At 41.5% G+C, this 25,237-nt stretch overlaps 1 protein-coding gene across 8 annotated transcripts in view; it reads left to right on the top strand.

Moving 5' to 3' along the window:
- Cfap54 (cilia and flagella associated protein 54) overlaps window positions 1–25,237 on the top strand; it is a 307,879-nt gene that overhangs the window by 255,983 nt on the left and 26,659 nt on the right. For all 8 annotated transcript variants that reach the window (NM_001347060.2, XM_011243636.3, XM_011243638.2 and 5 more), the window contains 2 exons: window positions 6,374–6,480; window positions 11,483–11,624. In NM_001347060.2, coding sequence (NP_001333989.1) covers window positions 6,374–6,480; window positions 11,483–11,624 — 249 coding nt within the window. The remainder of the gene's footprint in view (window positions 1–6,373; window positions 6,481–11,482; window positions 11,625–25,237) is intronic.

Below are 25,237 nucleotides of genomic sequence, written 5' to 3'. Positions count from 1 at the left end.
AATTACAGTTATGAAGTAGCAACAAAAATAATTTTATGGTTGGGGGGTCAGCACAACAGGAAAAAATGTATTAAAAGGTTGCTGCATTAAGAATATTGAGAACCAGTGCTTTAGATGGTAGTCACAGTTAGCTCTGGGCAGAGTTGGATGCATGACAGCCATTTTGTTTCTTTTTACTTGACAGCAAGTATATGAGGTAGGTGAGATCATTAACCCCATTTTACAGAAGAAAATACTGAGACCAAGAATGGAGGACTGTCAGGTGGCAATGACACAGACTGGAGCCATCTAACTCCAGAGTATATCTGCCTAAGAAAGCAAGATACCACTTTTAGTCCTGGATGATGTCTGTAGGTACTCTTAAGTCTCAGACAGGATAAATGAAATCACATATCTGATTTAGCCCTTCAGATGTTCCGGGGACTATAAGGTCATTTGCATGCCATGATAGATTCATGTCACCCCATCCATTTCCATTTACTGACTATTTAGACACAGAAATCCCAGGCAAGGATGTCGGGGCCAGTAAATAGAAATCCCAGGATTAGGTGGAATTCCGATAGGAAGGGTTTTATTGTTGTTTGTTTGTTTGTTTGTTTTTTAAGAATTCAGAGACACAACTTTCTTTAGGTAATGAACTTCAAAGGTAGTTTCAAGTTTGTTGCTTAGAATATCTTAACTTCCTAAATAAAGGAAGCAGAAATCAGACTATCTTATCTGAAACAAACAAACAAACAAACAAACAAGCAAACAGAACCAAAAAAGATCTTTAATAGAACATAAGAGAACCACGCAAAAGTAACCTCTTATATTTTTGTTACAAAATAAGTAATTCTTCAACAATTTAGTACCTTATAGAGACAAAAATTAAATGGCCATTAGAGATACAAATCTAAGGAACCTCCCAGATACTGCTTTTATAGACATAGGGAAAAATTGCTGCTTCCTGGCAGATATGCAACCACAGTGCAGCTATAAAATCATGTCCCCAGAACCAGAGGTTTGATGACTTAGATTTGTCTAATGTTGGACCAGAAAGTTTTGATCTTTAACCTACCTCATCCTCCTTTAGCAAGCAGAGTTGTACTTTGTGGTTCCAGATGAGCTCCAAATTGTGTTGATAAGGGAATCAGCTTCAAGGTAAACATTCATTAGGAATGACAAGTGACAAATGACAAAGGTGTTTTGGTTCGTTTGTTGTCAACTTGATACAAGATAGAGTCATTTGGGAAGAAGAAATGTCAATTGAGAAATTGCCTCCATCAGATTGACCTGTGAGGAAGTCTTGGAGGCCATTTTCTTGATTAACAATTAATGTGTGCGGGCCCAGTTTACCATGGCTGGTGCTACTGCTGGCCAGATGATTCTGGGGTGTCTAAGAAAGCAAGGAGAACAAGCTTCAGGGAGCAAGTCAGTAAGTAGTACTCCTCTGTTTCAGCTCTTGCCTCCAAGTTCCTGCTTGAGTCCCTATCCTGGTTTCTCTCAATGACAGAGTATGATGTTGAAGTATAAGCCAAATAATCCCTTTCTTCTCCAAGTTTCTTTTGGTCATGATATTTATTATAGCAATTGCAAGTAAAGTAGGACAATTAGGTGGGTGGCTATAGGTACTAAGACCTAATTTGGTCTCCTCTATTGATTCAAAGGCTGTTGTGTTATTATATGTGGCTGTAAAGTCCAAGGCCATATCTTAAGACCATAGAAAACTGACAATGGATAAGCATGACCATATTCAAGAATTTTGATCAGGCCAGACACTGAACACTGAATAGGAAGACCTCATCTGGCCAGTGAAAGCACAACCTTGAATAGAAATGGACCCTCAAGGTACACAATTAGTACAGGATTTGAGCCATGCTTGGGGACAAGAGATGTGGAGCCAAGTTCCTTTCTGGAGGTCTTTATGCCTTTAACAAGGGCTATGGTATTCTTAGGCTGTGTATTCAAGACCAACTCCGTCTAGCAGAATAGCAAGGTTAGAGCTAGGCTTCCTGTGGTTAGTACCTGTGGTGTTACAGGCATCATGTGATTGCCCAGGACTTTCCACTCCATTGTCTCTGGATTTGAAGTCTTGATTGAACAGTTAACTAGATTTTGGTCCTCCTGCTGACAGGTCCCAAAGCTACTAGGTGTATAGTATAAGCCAATCCCAAGGAATAAGATGGTTGAGTCTACAGTTTACAGACAAGGAGGCAGAAACATGGCTGGTTAAAGAACTTGCTCAAGATCACAAAGGTACTGTGTTAATTAGGGTTTCCATTGCTGTGAAGAGACACCATAACCAAGGCAACTTTTATAAAAGACAACATTTAATTGGGTCTAGCTTACAGGTTCAGTCCATTATCATCAAGGCAGGAGGTATGGCAGCATCCAGGCAGGTATGGTGGTGGAGTTGCTGAAAGTTCTACATCTTGTACCAAAGGCAAAAGGGGGAAGACTGTCCTGCAATCAGCTAGCAGGAGGGTCTCAAATCCCATCCATCCCCACAGTGACACACTTCCTCCAACAAGGCCTCACCTCCCAACAGTGCCACTCAATATGGGCCAAGTGTATTCAAACCACCACAGGTACTAAGTAGGGGAGACACAGGCTTACACTGGTCCATACTCATTACAACTACAAGTTTGTTTGGGATTCAATGATATGATGTTCTGATCTCACACTGTCACATATCCACTGACTGCAGCAGTTTGTGCCAAGTTCAGGAAGTAAAGGCTTTCAACCTGTATGAAGTTGCAGGCAGGTGTTGGCCTGAATAGGAAAACCATTGACATGAATATGAATTTGCACCTAAATGCAAACTTCTCATTCACACACTTAAGGCCACACTTAAGTGGCCCTTAACAGAAATGCGGAGAGGTTCAGAGACACAATGATATTAATTGCACAAATACTGAAAAAATAATGTCCCAAATCATAAGAGAGTCATAGGCAACACTTACAAAGCAAGAGCAAACAGCATAAGGCAGTGTGTGTGTGGTCTTGGCCAAATCTCTCAGGGAGATTTCATCATCTCCTAAAAACTATTTTTCTATATTTCACATAAACTAGATAATTTAACACATGGGCAGCACCCCTTCATTATCTCTACCAAGCTTACATTGCTATTGAGAAACCTGACCCCATCTTTCTCTGGTCTCTCTTCTCTTCCCTCCCCCATTCCTTTCTTTTTATAGAATGGTTATTATAAGATTTTTATTATCACACTGTGTTTCAATGGGTTACAAAAATATCTGCCAACTTGCACATAGATTTTATTTCTTAAATTTTAATTTAAATGATTTATTAATGTTCCATATATATACATATCACATACATTTATTTGCATTTGTCTATTCAATATTATTAGTCCCTTTGAATTAAAGAATGAAATTTTTTAATTAATCAGGGTTGCAAATGTATACTGTCATGCATGTATTCACAAATAATTTTGAATTTGTTTATATTGACACTGGTATTTTTAAATAAAAAAAAAAAGTAGAGCTAGAGAGTTGGCCTGGTTGGCACAGTGTTTGATGTACAGACATGAAGACCTTAATTGAAACAAAATTCTTGTGTGACAGAGGACAAGCGGCTTTATAGCAGGATGCCTGGGCTCACTGGCTAGTTGGTCTAGTCACACCGGCAAACTGCAAGCTCAATAGGAGACCCTGTCTCCAAAAAGGAGATGAATAACAACTGAGGGAAGTGTCCAATGTCAGCCTCTGGCTTCCACATGCATGTGCACATCCCAATATTCATGTGAACATTGACACATGCATCTCCACTCCACAGAGAGACAGACACAAACAGTTTTAGTAAGATACAGTTCACAGATCATCCATCTATAAGCCAATGCTCATAGTAGGGTTGCAGAGTTGCACAGGTACTACTGTAATCACTTTGACACTGTTCCCCATATAAAAATGTCAATCAATGTCAGTGTCCCTTCTCATCGCTCTGTACCACCCCCTATTACTACTCTCCCTGCCCAAGCAGTTATTTCCTTTCTGCCCCTATGCTACATTATTCTAAATACTCATGCAAAGTGTCCTCATATTGAACTCAAAATATATTTTTTAATTAGCATCTGAGTGAGGCCATGCAGGGTTTGTGTTGCTGTATCTGGCTTGTTTAACTTCACATTCTGTCTTCTAGGTTCAATTACAGCCCAACAGTCAGGATTTTATTTTCAAGCCTGCACAGTGTTCTATTTTGAGTGTGCTTTCTCTACCCATTCACATGTTGATGGTCACAGGTTGATCCCACATCTTAGCTGTTGAGAATGGTGCTTAGTTACCCACCAGAGTGCGGCTATCGCTCTGATTGACTGATTTGCTTGCCTTTGAATGTATACCCACTAGGATACTGGGTCTTTTTCTGTGACTCTGGAAGCTATGAGATCTTTCTTCTGTCCTACGAGTGATGAAATTCTATGGTGTGCCTTGGTATAACCTCCCATACATTCTGCTGGACACCGATGACACACTTCTCAACTTGAACATCATGTTTTTAGTCTGTAGAGCTGTCATCTCTTATCAGGGTCTTCCCTCTGGTTATTTCTGTACACTCTTAAAGTTCTTTTATTCAGAGAGTGAGCCTAGTAGGTTCAAAGTTTACCTTTCTTACCCTTTTCTCACTGTTAGCTATGACTTGAATTTAGGATTTACTTTTCAGGGGGAGACAGATTCATCTTTGTGCTTTACATATCTTGTTGCTTACTTAGCTGTGACAGTGTATTTTATCCTCATTATTTTTCCCACTTAAGCAGCCCATGTTCCTTCTTCATGGACACACCAATGTCATGTCCTCTCTCTTTTTTTCAGGGACTCGTTGCCTCTCTCTCTGAAGGTTTGTTATGGTCACCGATAATTTCTTCTGTTCTATCTTAGGTCTGATTCTCTGAGTTCCTTTCTTCTGTTAGTTTTGGTTTCCATCTTTCACTTTCCTTTCCAGTGGACCTTTGGCTATCTGATTATGTTTGGGGACACACTGAAACTGAAAACACACAGTGTCAGTCTTATGGATGTATAGGCTCTATTGTAAGATGACTGGAGGGAGGTCTAGCAGTTTATTGGAGGATGCTGAATTGCCAGTGTCGATGAGTCTTTTTTCTCTTTAACTGGCCAGTGATCCCAGAGAGAATGTGCCCACATCGTGTTGCGGTTGAGCATGTGGCTATCTCTTATTCATAATACATTAACTCCAATATTTCCCCCAGCACCTAACTCCCATAGCTAAGGCCATGAATATAGATAGTCTGATTTAACATTTGCAGAGTGTAGTTTTCACCCAGGAGCAGTGTCGAGGCACATGTTCAATCTCCCCACTTGGACAAAGGAAGGGATCTGGTGAGAGGAGCTCTCACATTTCTATTTGCAGTCCCACCTGCCCTTGCCTTCACGATGTCTGGCTCTCTAATCCTGGGCATTTTTCACCTTTTCAAGTCATGCCTGATGTTGGCGATCCCTTTGAAGACACTTAGGATGCAACCTTCCCTCTCTTCTGAGTCCCCCAGATGCTCTCTGTTCTTCAAAGTGCTGCTAAGTCCCATCTCTTTCACTCCCTTTTCTTTTTTGTCTTTTTGTCTTTAAATCTTAAAAGATATCCCTTTAGTCTTTCCTTTGACTTGTGTGGAAGCAGAGATACGTGCGTGTGTGTGCCTGACTAGTCAGGTTTGATGGTCTGCTCTAGGCTTCTGCCTTTCTAGTCTCTAAAGTGAAGGATTCACATTCTGTGAATCCACAACTGTTAATATTGGATAGAGTAGACGCTTAAGAATTATCCAAATCCAAGCAACGGGGAAATTCCTAGGGCATGAGTCACCAAGAGAATCCCTCCTCTTAAACAGGCCTATGAAGTTGTGTGGAGTTTAAATAAATGGGGAAGAGAGGAGTGTGGCTGTGTGGGAGTGGGTAACCCAACTGAGTGGGAAGGTATATCTACTGAAAGTAATAGGAAGTAGAGGTGTATGCTCACTGGGTACCTGTGCTTATTAAAGAGGCCCTGCAAATGCTGAAATTTAAATGTTTGCAGTGCAAAACATTACTCCAAATAGCACTTATTTTCATGGCATTATATTTGTACATTTTTGTCTAGGTGAGGATGTTGTCTCTAGAACTCACTATGTAGTCTAGGCTGACTAGGAACTCCCAGTTATCTTGCTTCTGCATTTCATGTTCCAGGATTCCAAGGATGTGTTGCCATAACCGAATTAACTTCAGACATCTTGTATTTCTCTTCACAGTGAATTGAAAGGGAAAAAAAACCCACAATATTTCTCTTCTACAGAAAAAGTGGTTAAAATAAGGTGCCCTTTTCTATAAGGAATAATGGTGGAATGTTCAGTTATGGTTTTGATGTCTGTTTTTTGTGTGCTTTTATGTTTCTTTAGGTTTTATTATTGTATGCATATAACCTGAAGCCCCTGAGGATTTTAGATATCAAAGTTTCTACTGGCAACAGCCTGTACGTTGGCACCTCCTGGATTCCACTGAGGAGGCAAGTAAATAGCATTCCCTGGAAGCCAGCTGGGGATGAAGGTGGAGAAAACTTTAGTCTAAATAGTAGTAAGGGAAGGAAAGAATTCCCAGAAGGCAGAGCAGGAGAGCTTGGAGTCCATGGGGGAGGGCTCAGCCTCAGCTGGGCAGAGCTTTGCTGCCCATACAGGTGAGTGCAGCTGCAGGGGCTTAGGATCAGAGCAGTTGTATCTTACTTTTTGTAGGATCTCAGATTGAAGGGTTCCAGAGGGCTATACTGAGACAAAATTATCCTTTGAAGTAAGAGGTTCTTTAGGGAGCAATTAACTCCAAGGAAAGATCGCTCAATGGGGACTCGGGGGAGTATCTAGGCCCATGAGACTAAGTGGGGTCCCTTCTGATAGGTTTCAGGGACACAGGAGAAACCCCATCATGTGGTTGATTAGTCCATAGTATGCAACTGGCTCTTCTACATCTATTGAAATGAAAGAAAGGAAGGAGCAAAGGTTGACCCATTCAGTTAGTGTATGCCCATCACACAGACATGGTACCCATAGCTCCTGACTGCTCACATTCCTTGGGAAACATCCTTTAGTGAATCAAGGTTTACAGACTCACAGGCAAAGTCTCTGGATCTCTGTCATTTCTCTGTCCAATATGCGTTCATAATAAAAGCCTCAAAGAAGCTAGGGATGGGGGGAATGTGTCAACACAATAAAGGTTATATTCTACAAACTTACAGCTAATACTCTACTAAATGGGGAAAATAAATACCCACTCAAAGTATTTCTCCTAAAATCCACAAGACAGGGATATGGATTCTGCTCTTTTTCAATCCAGCCTCTATTCTCTGAACTATAGCAAGAGGAAGAAACAAAAGAGAGGATGCTATTGGGGTCTAAAAGAAATGTTTTAGCTTAGCTAATTGTTCTTCAACTCAATGGCTCACTGCCCTGGGCTCCTTCTGCCTCCATTTCTCCCCCTATAAGAGGAGAGTGGTAACATCCCCTTCCCTACCTCTCTAGTGGTTGTTAGCCTCAAACCGAATGGCAGATGAACAGGAGCAAGGAAGCTGCCAGCACAGGTGTCTCTGGTACTTGTTCTCTGCCCCACCGGGCATCTGGTGAAAGCTGTGTGGATGGAGACCCACCGCCTCCCTGCTTCTCCCAGAGAGCCCCATTCTCGCTCCATGCTTTTCAGTTCTCAGGACATTTTGGCATTCTCATGAAAGAGAATAAAACAGGAGCTTGTCTCGAGAGTCGGCAGACCTCCAATTATTCAGTCAATAGTCTTCCTTTTTTTTCTCCCTTTTTCCCTTAAAGCAAAAGAAAAGTGGGAAAGCAAAGCATATGCCATATACCAGCATAAGAAGCAGCAAAATCAGGGTATTTGAATTTACTTATACCTCGTAAATCCTGAAACACTGCAGGTGCTTAATTTTTTTTATTTTTCAGAACCACATGATGAACATAAAGATAAAACCTGCAGAGTAGAGAGGCACCAATGAGAGGCTTCTCTTAAAATTTTAATTATATTTAATTTAAAAATAGAATTCTTTTAAAACTGCTGTGCTTATGATCGCAGTAAATGACTCAGTCAGGGACAAGCCCTTGTCCCTGAGCTCATCTCAGTGAGTGGCCTCTCTCTCCTGACTCAGGATGGTTTGATCAAGTGTTCTGATGGCTGTCAGCTCTTGTTCACTCACTGAAGGCAAAGCCAGAGTTTCTGGGGTAGGGAAAACTGAGAGGACGCAGCCTATCTTTGGTACCTCCTTATTTCCTTCTTAAGTTCTCCTTGGGAAAGGCACCTTTCAATTGTTTTACTTAAAGCCACAGAGGGGAAAAACAAAAGACATGTTCTCAGGAATCTACAAATTAAAATACTGATTATTCTAAGTGGGCATTATGCCTTTGGGACAGGAATCAAGTTATCTGCCCACCCTCCCCACCTTTAAACCCCACGTCATCTTTTTTCATCTTCATCTGTGTTTCTGCTTCCAACTGGGTCCTGTCCTCCAGTCCCTGGCAGAGAAGGAGAGAGTGCCCAGCATTAGGAAGAGTAGAGCCTTGAGTAGCTACACAACCCAGGCAGGATTATGCCTACAGAATACTTGCCTATGGGGTCAAGACAGAAAGTGTGAAAGCTGGAATGGACATTGGCCTTGGTGGTGTTGTTGTATATTTAATAATCTATTAATTCTTATTATGACCCTGCCAGCCTCCCCCTCCCCAATAATTGAGACAGAGTCCTATCAATTTATTTAATCAGCTTTAGCGCAATTACTGGGTAATTACCCCTAAATTATTTTTCTACATTAGACTGGCTATTTCCCAGGTGTGCTGCCCAAGTTACTCATGAATAGTACTTCTTTCTGTGCTGGATTCTCTCTATTAGCCCATTTCCTGGTTCTCTATCCACCCCCAACCCCCACCCTCACGCTCAGTGGTCCCTGCTATCTCCAGGGAACCCAAGCTCTCCCTACCTCTGTTCTCCCCAGTAGATGGCTGCCAGCCACTTTTATTCAACCAGTCAGAGAACCTTGGCAGGCGCAGTTTAGTATAAGCAGACAGTGTGTTCCTCTAGACTGCAACTGGATCTTGGGGGCCAGTATTTAGCATTTGAATCCACAGCAGCAGAGGTTCAACCGGCAACACCCTGGGGGCAGAGAGGTGAAGCGAGTAAGCTGAGGGAAGCATCAGCTGGCAGGAGAGAGAGGAGGGTCAAAGCATTAGTAGTCAGGAGGGCCAAGCCCAAAGTAGGCAACCAGCTTCCCTAATGCTGTCCTTTCTAAGCAAGGCAGCAGAAAACCTAGGGAGAGGTCAGGCCCTCACCGCGAAGCTCAGCAGACTTTACTGGATCACTCTTAAGAGAGTCATTTACTCTGGACATTTACTCTGAAGAAGGCATTATGGTCCTTGGATAATCAGGACGAACCTAAAGCCCACTGTCAAGGATTAATTTATTCGTACAACCCCAAGTATTATAAGAGAAAGCTAAGCATCCATTTGAGGTGCTAAGGATAGAGTACACAGCTTTGAGCATGCCAGGCAAGCATGCTACTGCAGAGATGCCCCTCAGCCCTATGTGGCTTTTGAAAAGACGCAAGGATGTTTTCTCTAGGTTCTAGAATGAAGAATGGGTTTTAGGACGTTCTCTCCCCTTTATGTACTGTTTTATAGTTAAACATATACAGTTATGTTGTTCTCACCTTAGAAATGTTCTATGAATTACAAGTAGTGGGTTTAATTAGTTCAGCCTTGGTAGAGAAGAATCTCACAGGGGATGCTAGCTGACTTGCTGGAAGGTGCAGGGATACAGGAAGGACCAGGATATTGGCAGGTTCCCTCCCTGTGGAGGAGCCTACTAGGACTCACCAAGTCCTGCCACTATTTTCTCTCTGCAACTCAGCAGACAGCTCTCCCAGCACAACTGGATAGTATCCAGTTTTGAACTGAGCAAGTTTCCCAAATAAACTTAATGACCAATCTTTATGTTTTAGTTGTTACCTTTTAACAGAAAAACGCAATACAGGATGCTTACTGAATATGAAAAAAAATATGTGTATATAAAATGTGACATGGACTACTATTTGATTTCTGCTTGACAGTTTGTGTGTGTGTGAGTGTGTATGTGTGGAAATGGTGTGTGTGTGTACGTGTGTGTATGTATACATGTATAGTATGTATGCATGTAGTATTTAGGAGAGAATCAAATAGTACTCCATGTCACAGGTAGAGACTCTGTGGAAGACTAGAGAATTAAAGTTTCTATGCATACTCTTTGGCTACTCTGCTCTTGGATCATCATCTCATTTTGCATAATAATGTCCTTCCTTGAGTAGACACATGCATATTCGTTCTGTTCCTGCAGGGTAGAGTCACTTAGGGCCATGCAGGTGCTCTTGCCGAGCCTCTTCCGAGAACAAGCCTTTGACCTCCACTGCACTGGTCCTTTTGCCCTCAGAGCATCCGGTCTTCAGTGACCCTAAGCCCTTGACATTGTCCCTCTACAGCAGCGTTACCACTGCCTTTTCTGCCTCTGCTTTGCCTCTTGTTTTTCATCTTTCTCAATTTTCTTCAACTCTCTCTGCCCCTACCAGCCCCCCTCCAAACACACACACACACACACACACACACACACACACACACACAGATACAGAGACACACTCACATAGATGTGCATAAAGACATAGATACACATGGACATAGATAAACACGTAGATACACAAACACACAGAGATACATATACAGACATAGATACACACTCACACACCTACACATGCACACAGAGACACACAGAGATATACAATGACACATAGCAGAACACACCCAGCATGCACACACAAACACATCACACACACACAAACACACAAAGTTACAAACACACTGAAATAGATGTACACACAGGCACAGACACACATATTCAAATGTACACACATAGATATACAAACACATACAGAGATACATATACCAGCATAGATACACAATCAGACACACATATGCACACAGTCACATGCACAGACACACATGATAGAACACACACACACACACACACACACACACATCCCTAAAGTATGCAAACACTGCCTGGCCTTTTCAAGTTCTGATTTGTTAGAGTTTTTGCCTTGTGTCAGCTGGACAGCCATAACATGCCATCAAGATCTATACAAGAGTGAATCTCCTGTCGGCTGATTGACTGGGGTTTCTTTGCCTATATAAATATTTATTTCCATATTTGGAATAATTTGAGTAAGTATCTTCTGACATTATGCCCTTTCCATGTTTTAACGTCTACTATCTTGAGTACATAAATAGACATAAACATTATGAGTGTGTTTCTTTGCTGTCTCTTTGCTCATGTTTGTGGAATGAAGGAATGATTGAGTAGCTGATATTTGGGGAATTCAGACACCTAACTCTTAAATAAAAGCTTAATTTATAAATCTTATTGAGTCTAAAACCAGTACCCCTCTTGAATTTTCAAATTAATATGAATACATATATGTATGTGTTTGTTATTTTTAGCGTCATTGCAGTTCACCAGAAACTATCTAATCTTGCACAAATAGCCGAGATATCCTTACCATCGGTTCCTGAAGTTACTTCAGAGGAAAATATCTATGAAACAATAGAACCTGAAGATAAACCAATTGATACAGACTTGGAAGTAAGTATATTACTGAATGACTAGAAATGAACTTGCAGTTTTAAGAAGGATCCCATTGTACGTTATCACAGAAGTTCTTGTTTCCTTTGTTAGGGCTTCCAGATATGGTCTAAGTCATATGCATACATGTGTATTCGCATGCACTTGTGTATGTGGGAGTATGTGCATATATGTGTGTGTGTGCACCTAGAGACCAGAGACCACCCTCAAGTATTATTCTGCAAAATGCCATCTACCTGGTTTTTCACAGCAAGGTATTTCACTGAACCTGGAGTTCATCAATTAGGCTAGATCGGCTGGCCTGTAAGTTCTAGGAATTGTCCTGTCTTTATTTCCCAAGCACTGGGATTACAACCATGTTCCACAACACCCGGCTCTTATTTCTTTATTTTTTATTTTTTCCATGAGTTCCAGGGCTCAGACTCAGGTAGCCATGTGTGGTAGTTTGAATATGCTTGGTCAATGAAAAGTGGCACTATTAGGAGGTGTGACCTTGTTGGAATAGGTGTGGCCTTGTTGAAGGAAGTGCATCACCATGTAGGTGGGCTTTGAGGTCTCCTAGTGCTCAAGCTCTGCCCAGTGTGGAACAGAGCCTCCTCCTGGCTGCCTGCAGAAAAAAAGTCTCCTTCTGACTACCTTCAGGTCAAGTTGTAGAACTCTCAGTTCCTTCTCCAGCACCATGTCTATCTGCATGCTACCATGCTTCCTGTTATGATGATAATGGACTAAACCTCTGAAACTCTAAGCCATCCCCAATTAAATGTTTGCCTTTGTAAGAGTTGCCTTGGTCATGGTGTCTCTTCGCAGCAATAGAAACCCTAACTGAGACACCATGGTTGTAAGGTAAATGCTTTAACAACCATGCTATCTCCCCAGCATGCATCCGGTGAGAGAAGAAATGGGGGGGGGGCAGACCACATCCCTGTCCTTCATGTTTTCATCATGCCACTTGAGCTAACATTGTGTTCATCAAATAAGACTCATGCTGTCTGTACCAATGATCTCCCTACCGACTTGGAAGTCGGAACTTCAGACATATTCCCCAAATTGTGCTGATGTCAGTCAGGAATTGTTATTGTTTTCTTTTGTTGATCTTAGATACTATTGATTTTCTGTTTGGCTATTTTATGATCTGGCAAACTTACGACCCACTTCTTCCTAACCCTTGCCTTCCTTTCCTCTTCTGAATATTGTCGCATAATGACATGTACTAGAAACCATACCTAGTGTTCATATTTTTATGGGCCTGTAAAAAGTGTCAACAAGCTGGAGCACAAAGACCTTTGGTTATGTTCTTTTCTTGGGTATTTGGTTTTTCTGGACTAATTTTTTTTTATGCTTCCCTATTTTCCACTCATTAGATCCAATTTTCAGGTGTTCATTCATAGCTTTTTGACTCAAGAGCTCAAACTGATCCCATCCTGTCTCAGTGCCATTTTCTTCCTGGACTTCCATAGTCATTTAAACCAGGTGGCTCTCAGAGCCAGATAGTGTGTGTGCTTCCAGCCCTTCCCTGGATGCTTACCTGACTGAGGCTGTAACACTATGAACCACTTCCGCGCCATTCTTCTCTGAAAAGCTTTCAGGATCCTTTCTTTAATTTCAGTCTAGGAAACTTTAGTTTCGCCCAGGCTTTTGTTTTCTTAAGTCTTTTGGCCAGGTGAATATGTAACCAGTTACCAATACTAAACTTCTTTAATTCTTAAAAAATAATACTTACATGGCCCTTCGTTTTCCCGTTTACCTCATCTATGTGCTTTTACTACGTGACTGCATAAGAACTAGCAACTTTTCAGATTTTCAGAGTATACCTGTTTGTATTTTCAGTTTCCGTTTCTCTCATTGTGCAAGTTAACAGCCCATATATAAGAGAGTCTATCAGGTGAGCCCAGAAAGCCTTTGTTAAATGCCACAGCATTTAAGCCCTCTGCACTCTCTGCTAGGATTTATAAGGAGCAGACATCTTAGAACTCTAGTCGTGTACCCTTTTTAGTGGCCTTAGATGTGATCATGTGAATTACGATGCTTATCGATAAGCTGTGTGTGACAATAAATCTTCCCATAGGTCAGAGAGCTCCCAGTATCTCAAACTCGGGAGATTTTGTAGAGATATACAGATTATACATTTCTTTCACAAAGAGCACCTTGCCCTCTCATGCCTACTTTCAAGAAGGACTCAGCCCTCTCGACTCACAAGATCCTTTTTTTGTAGTGGCGCACTTAAAATGACAGTTCTTTAGTCACAAGCTTATCTGTGTGCTATCTCTGAGACATAGTCTAGAATACTGTCCTTTGATTGTCCAAGGTGGGAAATGTCTACCATGTGAATGAGGACTCTAGACTGTGTTTTGCCACTCTCCTTTACTTCCTAGGTCAGATGGCTAATGCTTTTCTAGGACCAATGTTCATTTCTAAAATAAATAATCCTTTCATACAAAGATAGGTTGTTTGGATAGAACCAGCCTTCCCAGAGTTGACCCTGGAAAAATTCATCATAAGAAAGACAAATGTCTGAGACAAGAGGTTGACTGTGAACACAAAAGTCAAGAATAAATAGGGTTGTGGGGGAGGAGGGAGGAATCCAGAGGAAGAGTGTTTCCCTAGCGAAGGCCGGTGACTTGCTCTCATGTTCTGACTTGGTGCATTGGGATCAACCACAGCAGAGCCAATCCTCTTCAACCTTTATATCCTCTGTACTTTTACATTTGTCTTCTTCACTTAGTGTATCCTTGGCTTTAAAGCTTGTTTTAGGCACGTTCCTGTTCCCATTGGCTCTGTATGCGAAAGAACATCACCAAGTAGAAGGAATTATGTTTACCTGGAGTTGAATTGGCAAGTGAATTTGTTCACAGTATTCCTATTAATAAGAGATGGAGATAATACATATTTTTCTTTCTTACATGATACTAAGCAGCACTTTAAAAACAAACTACATTCTGGTCTATATCAAATCTCATTAACTAAACTTGTTGTCATGGCGATTCGCACTTGCAGCTAATTAGAAGCTGACTAGGACACTTGAAGAAATTGATTCTGGTCTGGAATTGAGCAGGAGTTCCTGGCTTCTATAATGTGATATATCTATTACATATTATGTATTGTTGGTTGGGATTGCCTATAAGAATGTAAACAACCATGTGCCTTTGGACGCTACGTGTGGTATTGGTTTTGTTTATTCCGTTGTTTCTTCTCAGTTCCCTCTATTTTCTTTTTCTTTTTTTTCATTTCTATTTTAATTATTTCCCCTTTCAAAGTCCCTAAGGTCTAGAATAAGCCAGGGAATTTGGGACACAGATGTTAATTTAAGGCAGATTAGAGACGCTACAAGGCAGGTGTTCAGATCACTTCTGAATCCTTTCACAGGAGCACTGTCTCAGAATGACTGATTTCTCTGGTTCCACCATTTACAGCAAGCAGAATTGGCCTACTACAGCATAGGAAGGGGCCAAGCAGGAAGCTCAGTAGAGCCCTTGCCTGACATGAATGAAGCCCTGTGTTCATTTTCCAGCACAACCTAAAACTGGGCTCACTGGTCCATGCCTATGCTCCCAGCACTCGGGAAGTAAGGGTAAGACGATCAGAAGTTAAAGGTCCTCCTCTGCTACACAGGGAGTTAAGGCTAGCCTGGGCTACATGAGCTTCTGTCTCAACAAAACAAACCAACAAAGGAACAACAAAAACAAATATATATATATCAAAGTGTCTCCAAACCATGCTGACTTTACGATGTAAGAGGATTATTTGGAATAAGAATAGGTAGATGTGCCGGGCTGTGGTGGTGCACGCCTTTAATCCCAGTACTCAAGGAGGCAGAGGCACAGGCAGGCAGATCTCTGAGTTCGAGGCCAGCCTGATCTACAGAGTGAGTTCCAGGACAGCCAGGGCTATACAGAGAAACCCTGTCTCAAAAATAAATAAATAAATAAATAAATAAATAAATAAATAAATAAATAAATACATACATACATACATACATACATACATACATACATACATACATAAATAAAATGTTTAAAAAAAAAAGAATAGGTAGATGTAAGAAGCTCACTATATATTTGCCAAAATGCATAAGGTTACTTCAGCAGGTATTTATGGAAGGCCTGAACAGTATAAATGAATGGAAATTAGTATATTAAAGGTCCCAAATATAGAAGCACCATGGTTGTGGAGGCCTGGAGAAGAAAATGCACATACTCTGGCTTTAGCATTCTCCATTTCTGAGAAACTGTTATTTATAAACATTTAGGGCACAGTAATACATATGTAGCGGTCTCCGTAAGTTGTCTTGCTCATCTCTGACTCCCACTTAACCCCACGACTTGTGGGGAGCAGTCCACGGATGGTGACTAAAAAAATGGTGAATGGACTTTGCTCTATAGGAATGCGCTGTGTGGAAATCAGTCTGGGGTTGGGAGGAATTGAAAGATGAATGGCATTCACCCAACAATTTGATGACCATGACAGTGACAAGAGAGGTGGAAACAGGGATTTCAAGGCCAGAAAACAAGTTAGGAAGCATTTCAAATCTCACTGTAGGTCAAAGAGGACGAGGATTCGGACTAAGTACGAGAATTAGCTTTAGCATGTCGGAGTTGCTCGGAGGTCCGTCTCTGAACTCATGTGTGTTTCTCTGAAAGGAAAAGGGCAAAGCCTGACTAAGGGTCACCCCACCTCTCTGTGACACCTACCAAATGCAGCAAGCTTCACACCACATCTGGCTAGGAATGCTGAGCTGAGCGCTTTCTCCAAGTCTGTGGCAACAAGGTCACATGAGGTGTTCAGGGCTCCGGTTTCAAGTCAGCCAGTTCCACAGTGTGTGAACGTGGTGTCCATTACAGTCTGAGCAACATGGCCTCGCTGAGGCTGAATTCCTGTTTGATAAATGTTGAGACAGGCAGTAGAAGGCATCTATCATGAAACACTGCACTCTTCGTCTGTCACTGCGATGGTGAATGGTACACACAAAGCCATTTTCATTGATGGCTCTTGATGAAATCATGGCAGTAACCCATCCTGGCTATTATCGAAACCTTTTATAGCGAGAAGGCATACTTTTAACAAGTCGAGAATCCAGTGAGAAGTACAGGTGTATAATAAACTAGAGTAGTGCAGGAGAGTGGAGAGACATGGTCCCCTTTAGGTGGAAGTGTGGACCAGAACCTAGAGGGCCATCAGGTGCAGTGATCAATGCTGGGCCTCCTGCCCTCCCCTCCATTTCTCTTAGTCTGTGATGCTGACCTATATAAAATATAGCTCACTAGGTGCCTGCAGCCTCCTGGCTGGTTTTTCTTCCTGTTGTTGCTTCCCAGGCCAGCAAACCTTTCAACAGTGGTCAGGATTACATTGTTTAGGCAATCTGTATCCATATTCCCTCTGTCTCCTTCTAACTAACTTCCCTTGGTTTGGACTCAGATTCCTGACTTTTGTGAGAGCTGTTTGTCATGGACAGCTTGTTTTTCATGTCTCACACTTCCATCCTTCCCGCAGAAAAGACCACATCAGCCCCCTGTGCTCCTTGAATGTCCACAGCCTGTAGCTCAGGTGTCCCATCTCACTCCTGCCCTTGGGTCCATTCTTAATCAGTTCAAATTCTTCTTCTCCTTTTTGCTCGTTTGTTTTTATTTTTTCAATCTATTCTTCATTGTATCTTAATGTAACTGTATATAATTATATACGTATAATTGTGCTATAGAATGTGTATTATGTCCTTTCATTGTCTCTCCCCCCACATTTCCTCACCACATTTCTGCTTCCATTGGATTCCCTCTTCTCACCAAGTCCCCTCCTACTTTCATGGAGTTTTTCGTTTGTCTGTGGCTTGTTATAGTTCATTAAGGACTCCTATATGGACATGGGAGGGGTAAGTGATGGAGGTCCTGAGAGTAAGCAATTATGAGGAAGCAGGGTTAAGTGGGATATCTGTACCGGCTCTTGTTTTCAAGGCTACCAGAGCATCAGGGAAGAGGGGGGCAGGAAGAAGGTAAGAGTTGGAGGATGAGAGGGAGCACTGTGAAGAGCTGTCTTCTAAGCATGACAGGGCTGCTAACACCCATGAACTCAAGACAGCATTGGCTACCTGCACAAGGTCTGCACAAGACAGGTCCAACAACATTCTGTCATGGAGCAGAGAGGAGCTTATGAGTCCCCACCCCTCCCCCAAGAGGTATAGGCAATTGATGGTTGCTGGGCAGGGGGGAGGGAGGACCTCAATGGTACAATATTGGTAAATTGGCCTTCTGCTCTTTCAGGACACAGGGCACAGGAGGTCTCTTCTAGTAAGCCCTCCTTATCATTACAGCAAGAATTGCTCTCCCACCTCTAGGATCCTAGCATATGCCATAACTGCATGTGTTCTGAGCCGATGCTATTTGCCTGTGATTTTATCGTGCATCTATTTTTCTTTGTAAAATTTAGCTAGGGGAGCAGCAGCGGTCGCCATCTTGGTTCCGGGACTCAGCAGAACTTAGGAAATTAGTCTGAACAGGTTAGAGGGTGCTCCAGAGAACCGGACAGCTTCCGGGACGGGCGGAAGCACAGAGCCGCTGAGGCACCACCCTTGGTGGGCCGCAGACAGCCGGCCACCGTCCGGACCAGAGGACAGATGTCCGCCTGGCTCGGGAGGCAGCCTCAGCCTCAGGAGCAGCGGTCGCCATCTTGGTTCCAGGACTCCCTGGAACTTAGGAATTTAGTCTGCACAGGTGAGAGTCTGCACCACAGAAGCTGACAGCTTCTGGGAACTGCCAAAGCAACACAGCTTCTGAGAGAGGCCCTGTTTTGGGCCTTCTTCTTCGACCAGGAGGAGGTCCAAAAACAAAATATCTGCGCACCTTCCCTGTAAGAGAGCTTGCCAGCAGAGAGTGCTCTGAGCACTGAAACTCAGAGGAGAGAATCTGTCTCCCAGGTCTGCTGAGAGACGGTAACAGAATCACCAGAAGAACAATCTCTAAACAGAGTCAACTATAACTACTAACTCCAGAGATTACCAGATGGCGAAAGGTAAACGTAGGAATCCTACTAACAGGAACCAAGACCACTCACCATCATCAGAACCCAGCACTCCCACTTCGCCCAGTCCAGGGCACCCCAACACACCCGAAAACCTAGACCTAGATTTAAAAGCATATCTCATGATGATGGTAGAGGACATCAAGAAGGACTTTAATAAATCACTTAAAGAAATACAGGAGAACACTGCTAAAGAGTTACAAGTCCTTAAAGAAAAACAGGAAAACACAATCAAACAGGTAGAAGTCCTTACAGAAAAAGAGGAAAAAACATACAAACAGGTGATGGAAATGAACAAAACCATACTAGACCTAAAAAGGGAAGTAGAAACAATAAAGAAAACTCAAAGTGAGGCAACACTGGAGATAGAAACCCTAGGAAAGAAATCTGGAACCATAGATTTGAGCATCAGCAACAGAATACAAGAGATGGAAGAGAGAATCTCAGGTGCAGAAGATTCCATAGAGAACATCAGCACAACAATCAAAGAAAATGGAAAATGCAAAAAGATCCTAACTCAAAATATCCAGGAAATCCAGGACACAATGAGAAGACCAAACCTACGGATAATAGGAGTGGATGAGAATGAAGATTTTCAACTCAAAGGACCAGCAAACATCTTCAACAAAATTATTGAAGAAAACTTCCCAAATATAAAAAAAGAGATACCTATGAACATACAAGAAGCCTACAGAACTCCAAATAGACTGGACCAGAAAAGAAATTCCTCCCGACACATAATAATCAGAACAACAAATGCACTAAATAAAGATAGAATACTAAAAGCAGTAAGGGAAAAAGGTCAAGTAACATACAAAGGCAAGCCTATCAGAATTACACCAGATTTTTCACCAGAGACTATGAAAGCCAGAAGAGCCTGGACAGATGTTATACAGACACTAAGAGAACACAAATTCCAGCCCAGGCTACTATACCCAGCCAAACTCTCAATTATCATAGATGGAGAAACCAAAGTATTCCACGACAAAACCAAATTCACACATTATCTCTCCACGAATCCAGCCCTTCAAAGGTTAGTAACAGAAAAAAACCAATACAAGAACGGGAACAATGCCCTAGAAAAAACAAGAAGGTAATCCCTCAACAAACCTAAAAGAAGACAGCCACAAGAACAGAATGCCAACTTTAACAACAAAAATAACAGGAAGCAACAATTACTTTTCCTTAATATCTCTTAACATCAATGGTCTCAACTCCCCAATAAAAAGACATAGACTAACAAACTGGCTACACAAACAAGACCCAACATTTTGCTGTTTACAGGAGACACATCTCAGAGAAAAAGATAGACACTACCTCAGAATAAAAGGCTGGAAAACAATTTTCCAAGCAAATGGTATGAAGAAACAAGCTGGAGTAGCCATCCTAATATCTGATAAGATTGACTTCCAACCCAAAGTCATCAAAAAGACAAGGAGGGGCACTTCGTTCTCATCAAAGGTAAAATCCTCCAAGAGGAACTCTCAATTCTGAATATCTATGCTCCAAATACAAGGGCAGCCACATTCATTAAAGAAACTTTAGTAAAGCTCAAAGCACACATTGCACCTCACACAATAATAGTGGGAGACTTCAACACACCACTTTCACCAATGGACAGATCATGGAAACAGAAACTAAACAGGGACACACTGAAACTAACAGAAGTGATGAAACAAATGGATCTGACAGATATCTACAGAACATTTTATCCTAAAACAAAAGGATATACCTTCTTCTCAGCACCTCATGGTACCTTCTCCAAAACTGACCACATAATAGGTCACAAAACAGGCCTCAACAGATTCAAAAATATTGAAATTGTCCCATGTATCCTATCAGATCACCATGCACTAAGGCTGATCTTCAATAACAAAAAAAATAACAGAAAGCCAACACTCACGTGGAAACTGAACAACACTCTTCTCAATGATACCTTGGTCAAGGAAGGAATAAAGAAAGAAATTAAAGACTTTTTAGAGTTTAATGAAAATGAAGCCACAACGTACCCAAACCTTTGGGACACAATGAAAGCATTTCTAAGAGGGAAACTCATAGCTCTGAGTGCCTCCATGAAGAAAGGGGAGAGAGCACATACTAGCAGCTTAACAACACATCTAAAAGCTCTAGAAAAAAGGAAGCAAATTCACCCAAGAGGAGTAGACGGCAGGAAATAATCAAACTCAGGGGTGAAATCAACCAAGTGGAAACAAGAAGAACTATTCAAAGAATTAACCAAACGAGGAGTTGGTTCTTTGAAAAAATCAACAAGATAGATAAACCCTTAGCTAGACTCACTAGAGGGCACAGAGACAAAATCCTAATTAACAAAATCAGAACTGAAAAGGGAGACATAACAACAGATCCTGAAAAAATCCAAAACACCATCAGATCCTTCTACAAAAGGCTATACTCAACAAAACTGGAAAACCTGGACGAAATGGACAAATTTCTGGACAGATACCAGGTACCAAAGTTGAATCAGGATCAAGTTGACCTTCTAAACAGTCCCATATCCCCTAAAGAAATAGAAGCAGTTATCAATAGTCTCCCAGCCAAAAAAAGCCCAGGACCAGACGGGTTTAGTGCAGAGTTCTATCAGACCTTCAAAGAAGATCTAATTCCAGTTCTGCACAAACTTTTTCACAAGATAGAAGTAGAAAGTACTCTACCCAACTCATTTTATGAAGCCACTATTACTCTGATACCTAAACCACAGAAAGATCCAACAAAGATAGAGAACTTCAGACCAATTTCTCTTATGAATATCGATGCAAAAATCCTCAATAAAATTCTCACTAACCGAATCCAAGAACACATTAAAGCAATCATCCATCCTGACCAAGTAGGTTTTATTCCAGGGATGCAGGGATGGTTTAATATACGAAAATCCATCAATGTAATCCATTATATAAACAAACTCAAAGACAAAAACCACATGATCATCTCGTTAGATGCAGAAAAAGCATTTGACAAGATCCAACACCCATTCATGATAAAAGTTCTGGAAAGATCAGGAATTCAAGGCCCATACCTAAACATGATAAAAGCAATCTACAGCAAACCAGGAGCCAACATCAAAGTAAATGGAGAGAAGCTGGAAGCAATCCCACTAAAATCAGGTACTAGACAAGGCTGCCCACTTTCTCCCTACCTTTTCAACATAGTACTTGAAGTATTAGCCAGAGCAATTCGACAACAAAAGGAGATCAAGGGGATACAAATTGGAAAGGAGGAAGTCAAAATATCACTTTTTGCAGATGATATGATAGTATATATAAGTGACCCTAAAAATTCCACCAGAGAACTCCTAAACTGATAAACAGCTTCGGTGAAGTAGCTGGATATAAAATTAACTCAAACAAGTCAATGACCTTTCTCTACACAAAGAATAAACAGGCTGAGAAAGAAATTAGGGAAACAACACCCTTCTCAATAGTCACAAATAATATAAAATATCTCGGAGTGACTCTAACTAAGGAAGTGAAAGATCTGTATGATAAAAACTTCAAATCTCTGAAGAAAGAAATTAAAGAAGATCTCAGAAGATGGAAAGATCTCCCATGCTCATGGATTGGCAGGATCAACATTGTAAAAATGGCTATCTTGCCAAAAGCAATCTACAGATTCAATGCAATCCCCATCAAAATTCCAACTCAATTCTTCAACGAATTAGAAGGAGCAATTTGCAAATTCATCTGGAATAACAAAAAACCTAGGATAGCAAAAACTCTTCTCAAGGATAAAAGAACCTCTGGTGGAATCACCATGCCTGACCTAAAGCTTTACTACAGAGCAATTGTGGTAAAAACTGCATGGTACTGGTATAGAGACAGACAAGTAGACCAATGGAATAGAATTGAAGACCCAGAAATGAACCCACACACCTATGGTCACTTGATCTTCGACAAGGGAGCTAAAACCATCCAGTGGAAGAAAGACAGCATTTTCAACAATTGGTGCTGGCACAACTGGCTGTTATCATGTAGAAGAATGCGAATCGATCCATACTTATCTCCTTGTACTAAGGTCAAATCTAAATGGATCAAAGAACTTCACATAAAACCAGAGACACTGAAACTTATAGAGGAGAAAGTGGGGAAAAGCCTTGAAGATATGGGCACAGGGGAAAAATTCCTGAACAGAACAGCAATGGCTTGTGCTGTAAGATCGAGAATTGGCAAATGGGACCTAATGAAACTCCAAAGTTTCTGCAAGGCAAAGGACACCGTCAATAAGACAAAGAGACCACCAACAGATTGGGAAAGGATCTTTACCTATCCTAAATCAGATAGGGGACTAATATCCAACATATATAAAGAACTCAAGAAGGTGGACTTCAGAAAATCAAATAACCCCATTAAAAAATGGGGCTCAGAACTGAACAAAGAATTCTCACCTGAGGAATACCGAATGGCAGAGAAGCACCTGAAAAAATGTTCAACATCCTTAATCATCAGGGAAATGCAAATCAAAACAACCCTGAGATTCCACCTCACACCAGTCAGAATGTCTAAGATCAAAAATTCAGGTGACAGCAGATGCTGGCGAGGATGTGGAGAAAGAGGAACACTCCTCCATTGTTGGTGGGATTGCAGGCTTGTACAACCACTCTGGAAATCCGTCTGGCGGTTCCTCAGAAAATTGGACATAGTACTACCGGAGGATCCAGCAATACCCCTCCTGGGCATATATCCAGAAGATGCCCCAACTGGTAAGAAGGACACATGCTCCACTATGTTCATAGCAGCCTTATTTATAATAGCCAGAAGCTGGAAAGAACCCAGATGCCCCTCAACAGAGGAATGGATACAGAAAATGTGGTACATCTACACAATGGAGTACTACTCAGCTATTAAAAAGAATGAATTTATGAAATTCCTAGCCAAATGGATGGACCTGGAGGGCATCATCCTGAGTGAGGTAACACATTCACAAAGGAACTCACACAATAGTACTCACTGATAAGTGGATATTAGCCCAAACCCTAGGACACCCAAGATATAAGATACAATTTCCTAAACACATGAAACTCAAGAAAAATGAAGACTGAAGTGTGGACACTATACCCCTCCTTAGAAGTGGGAACAAAACACCCTTGGAAGGAGTTACAGAGACAAAGTTTGGAGCTGAGATGAAAGGATGGACCATGTAGAGACTGCCTTATCCAGGGATCCACCCCATAATCAGCATCCAAATGCTGACACCATTGCATACACTAGCAAGATTTTATCGAAAGGACCCAGATGTAGCTGTCTCTTGTGAGACTATGCCGGGGCCTAGCAAACACAGAAGTGGATGCCCACAGTCAGCTAATGGATGGATCACAGGGCTCCCAATGGAGGAGCTAGAGAAAGTACCCAAGGAGCTAAAGGGATCTGCAACCCTATAGGTGGATCAACATTATGAACTAACCAGTACCCCGGAGCTCTTGACTCTAGCTGCATATGTATCAAAGGATGGCCTAGTCGGCCATCACCGGAAAGAGAGGCCCATTGGACACACAAACTTTATATGCCCCAGAACAGGGGAACGCCAGGGCCAAAAAGGGGGAGTGGGCGGGTAGGGGAGTGGGGGTGGGTGGGTATGGGGGACTTTTGGTATAGCATTGGAAATGTAAATGAGCTAAATACCTAATAAAAAATGGAAAGAAAAAAAAATTTAGCTAGGGTCTGTTTCTTCACCTTTGTATCCCACTGCATCCAGCAGAATATCTTGAATATATTAAATTTAAGAATTAGCTGTAGTTTTTTCATAATCTTTCTTAAAGCTCTGATTGGATCACTTATTTGTAGATGCATGTATTAAAATTTAGATATTACGTGGCTGGGAACTCTAAGGTCTGTTACCATTTGCTTTTCTTTCTTTCTTTCTTTCTTTCTTTCTTTCTTTCTTTCTTTCTTTCTTTCTTTCTTTCTTTCTTTCTTTCCTTCCTTATTTCCTTTCCTTTCCTTTCCTTTCCTTTCCTTTCCTTTCCTTTCCTTTTCTTTTCTTTTCTTTTCTTTTCTTTTCTTTTCTTTTCTTTTCTTTTCTTTTTTTTTTTTTCTGAGACAGGGTTTCTTTGTGTAGCTCTGGCTGTCCTGGAACTCACTCTGTAGACCAGGCTGGCCTCGAACTCAGAAATCAACCTGCCTCTGCCTCCCGAGTGCTGGGATTAAAGGCGTGTGCCACCACTGCCCGGCTTCATTTGCTTTTCATCTTAAGGTTTTAACCATCAACTGTTCATCTATGATTTAAAAATTAATGTATTTTATTCATTTTAATATTTTGTGTGCCAGTACATATGTATATTGATACTGTTATCAAAATGAATTGATTCTTCCTTCAAGGCTATGCTGACAACATTTTGAAGCAGGTATAGCTTAGTTCTAATCATCATTTTTAAAGATTTTTTTTTTTTAATGTGTGTGCTTTGCTGGCATGCATGTCTATGCTTGTGGAGATCAGAAAATGGTGCCAAATCTTCTGGAACTGGAGTCCACATGGTTCTGAGCCACCATGAGGATGCTGAGAACCGAACCCAGCTCCTCTAGAAGAACAAGGGCTTCACCAACCACTGAGCCACCTACATAGCCCATCGTCCTTCATTTCCTTTTTCTTTTATCCAG

This window comes from Mus musculus, chromosome 10 (genome assembly GCF_000001635.26).
Source record: "Mus musculus strain C57BL/6J chromosome 10, GRCm38.p6 C57BL/6J".
NCBI classification, from domain to species: domain Eukaryota; kingdom Metazoa; phylum Chordata; class Mammalia; order Rodentia; family Muridae; genus Mus; species Mus musculus.
This window is presented reverse-complemented; position numbering and strand designations above follow the sequence as displayed.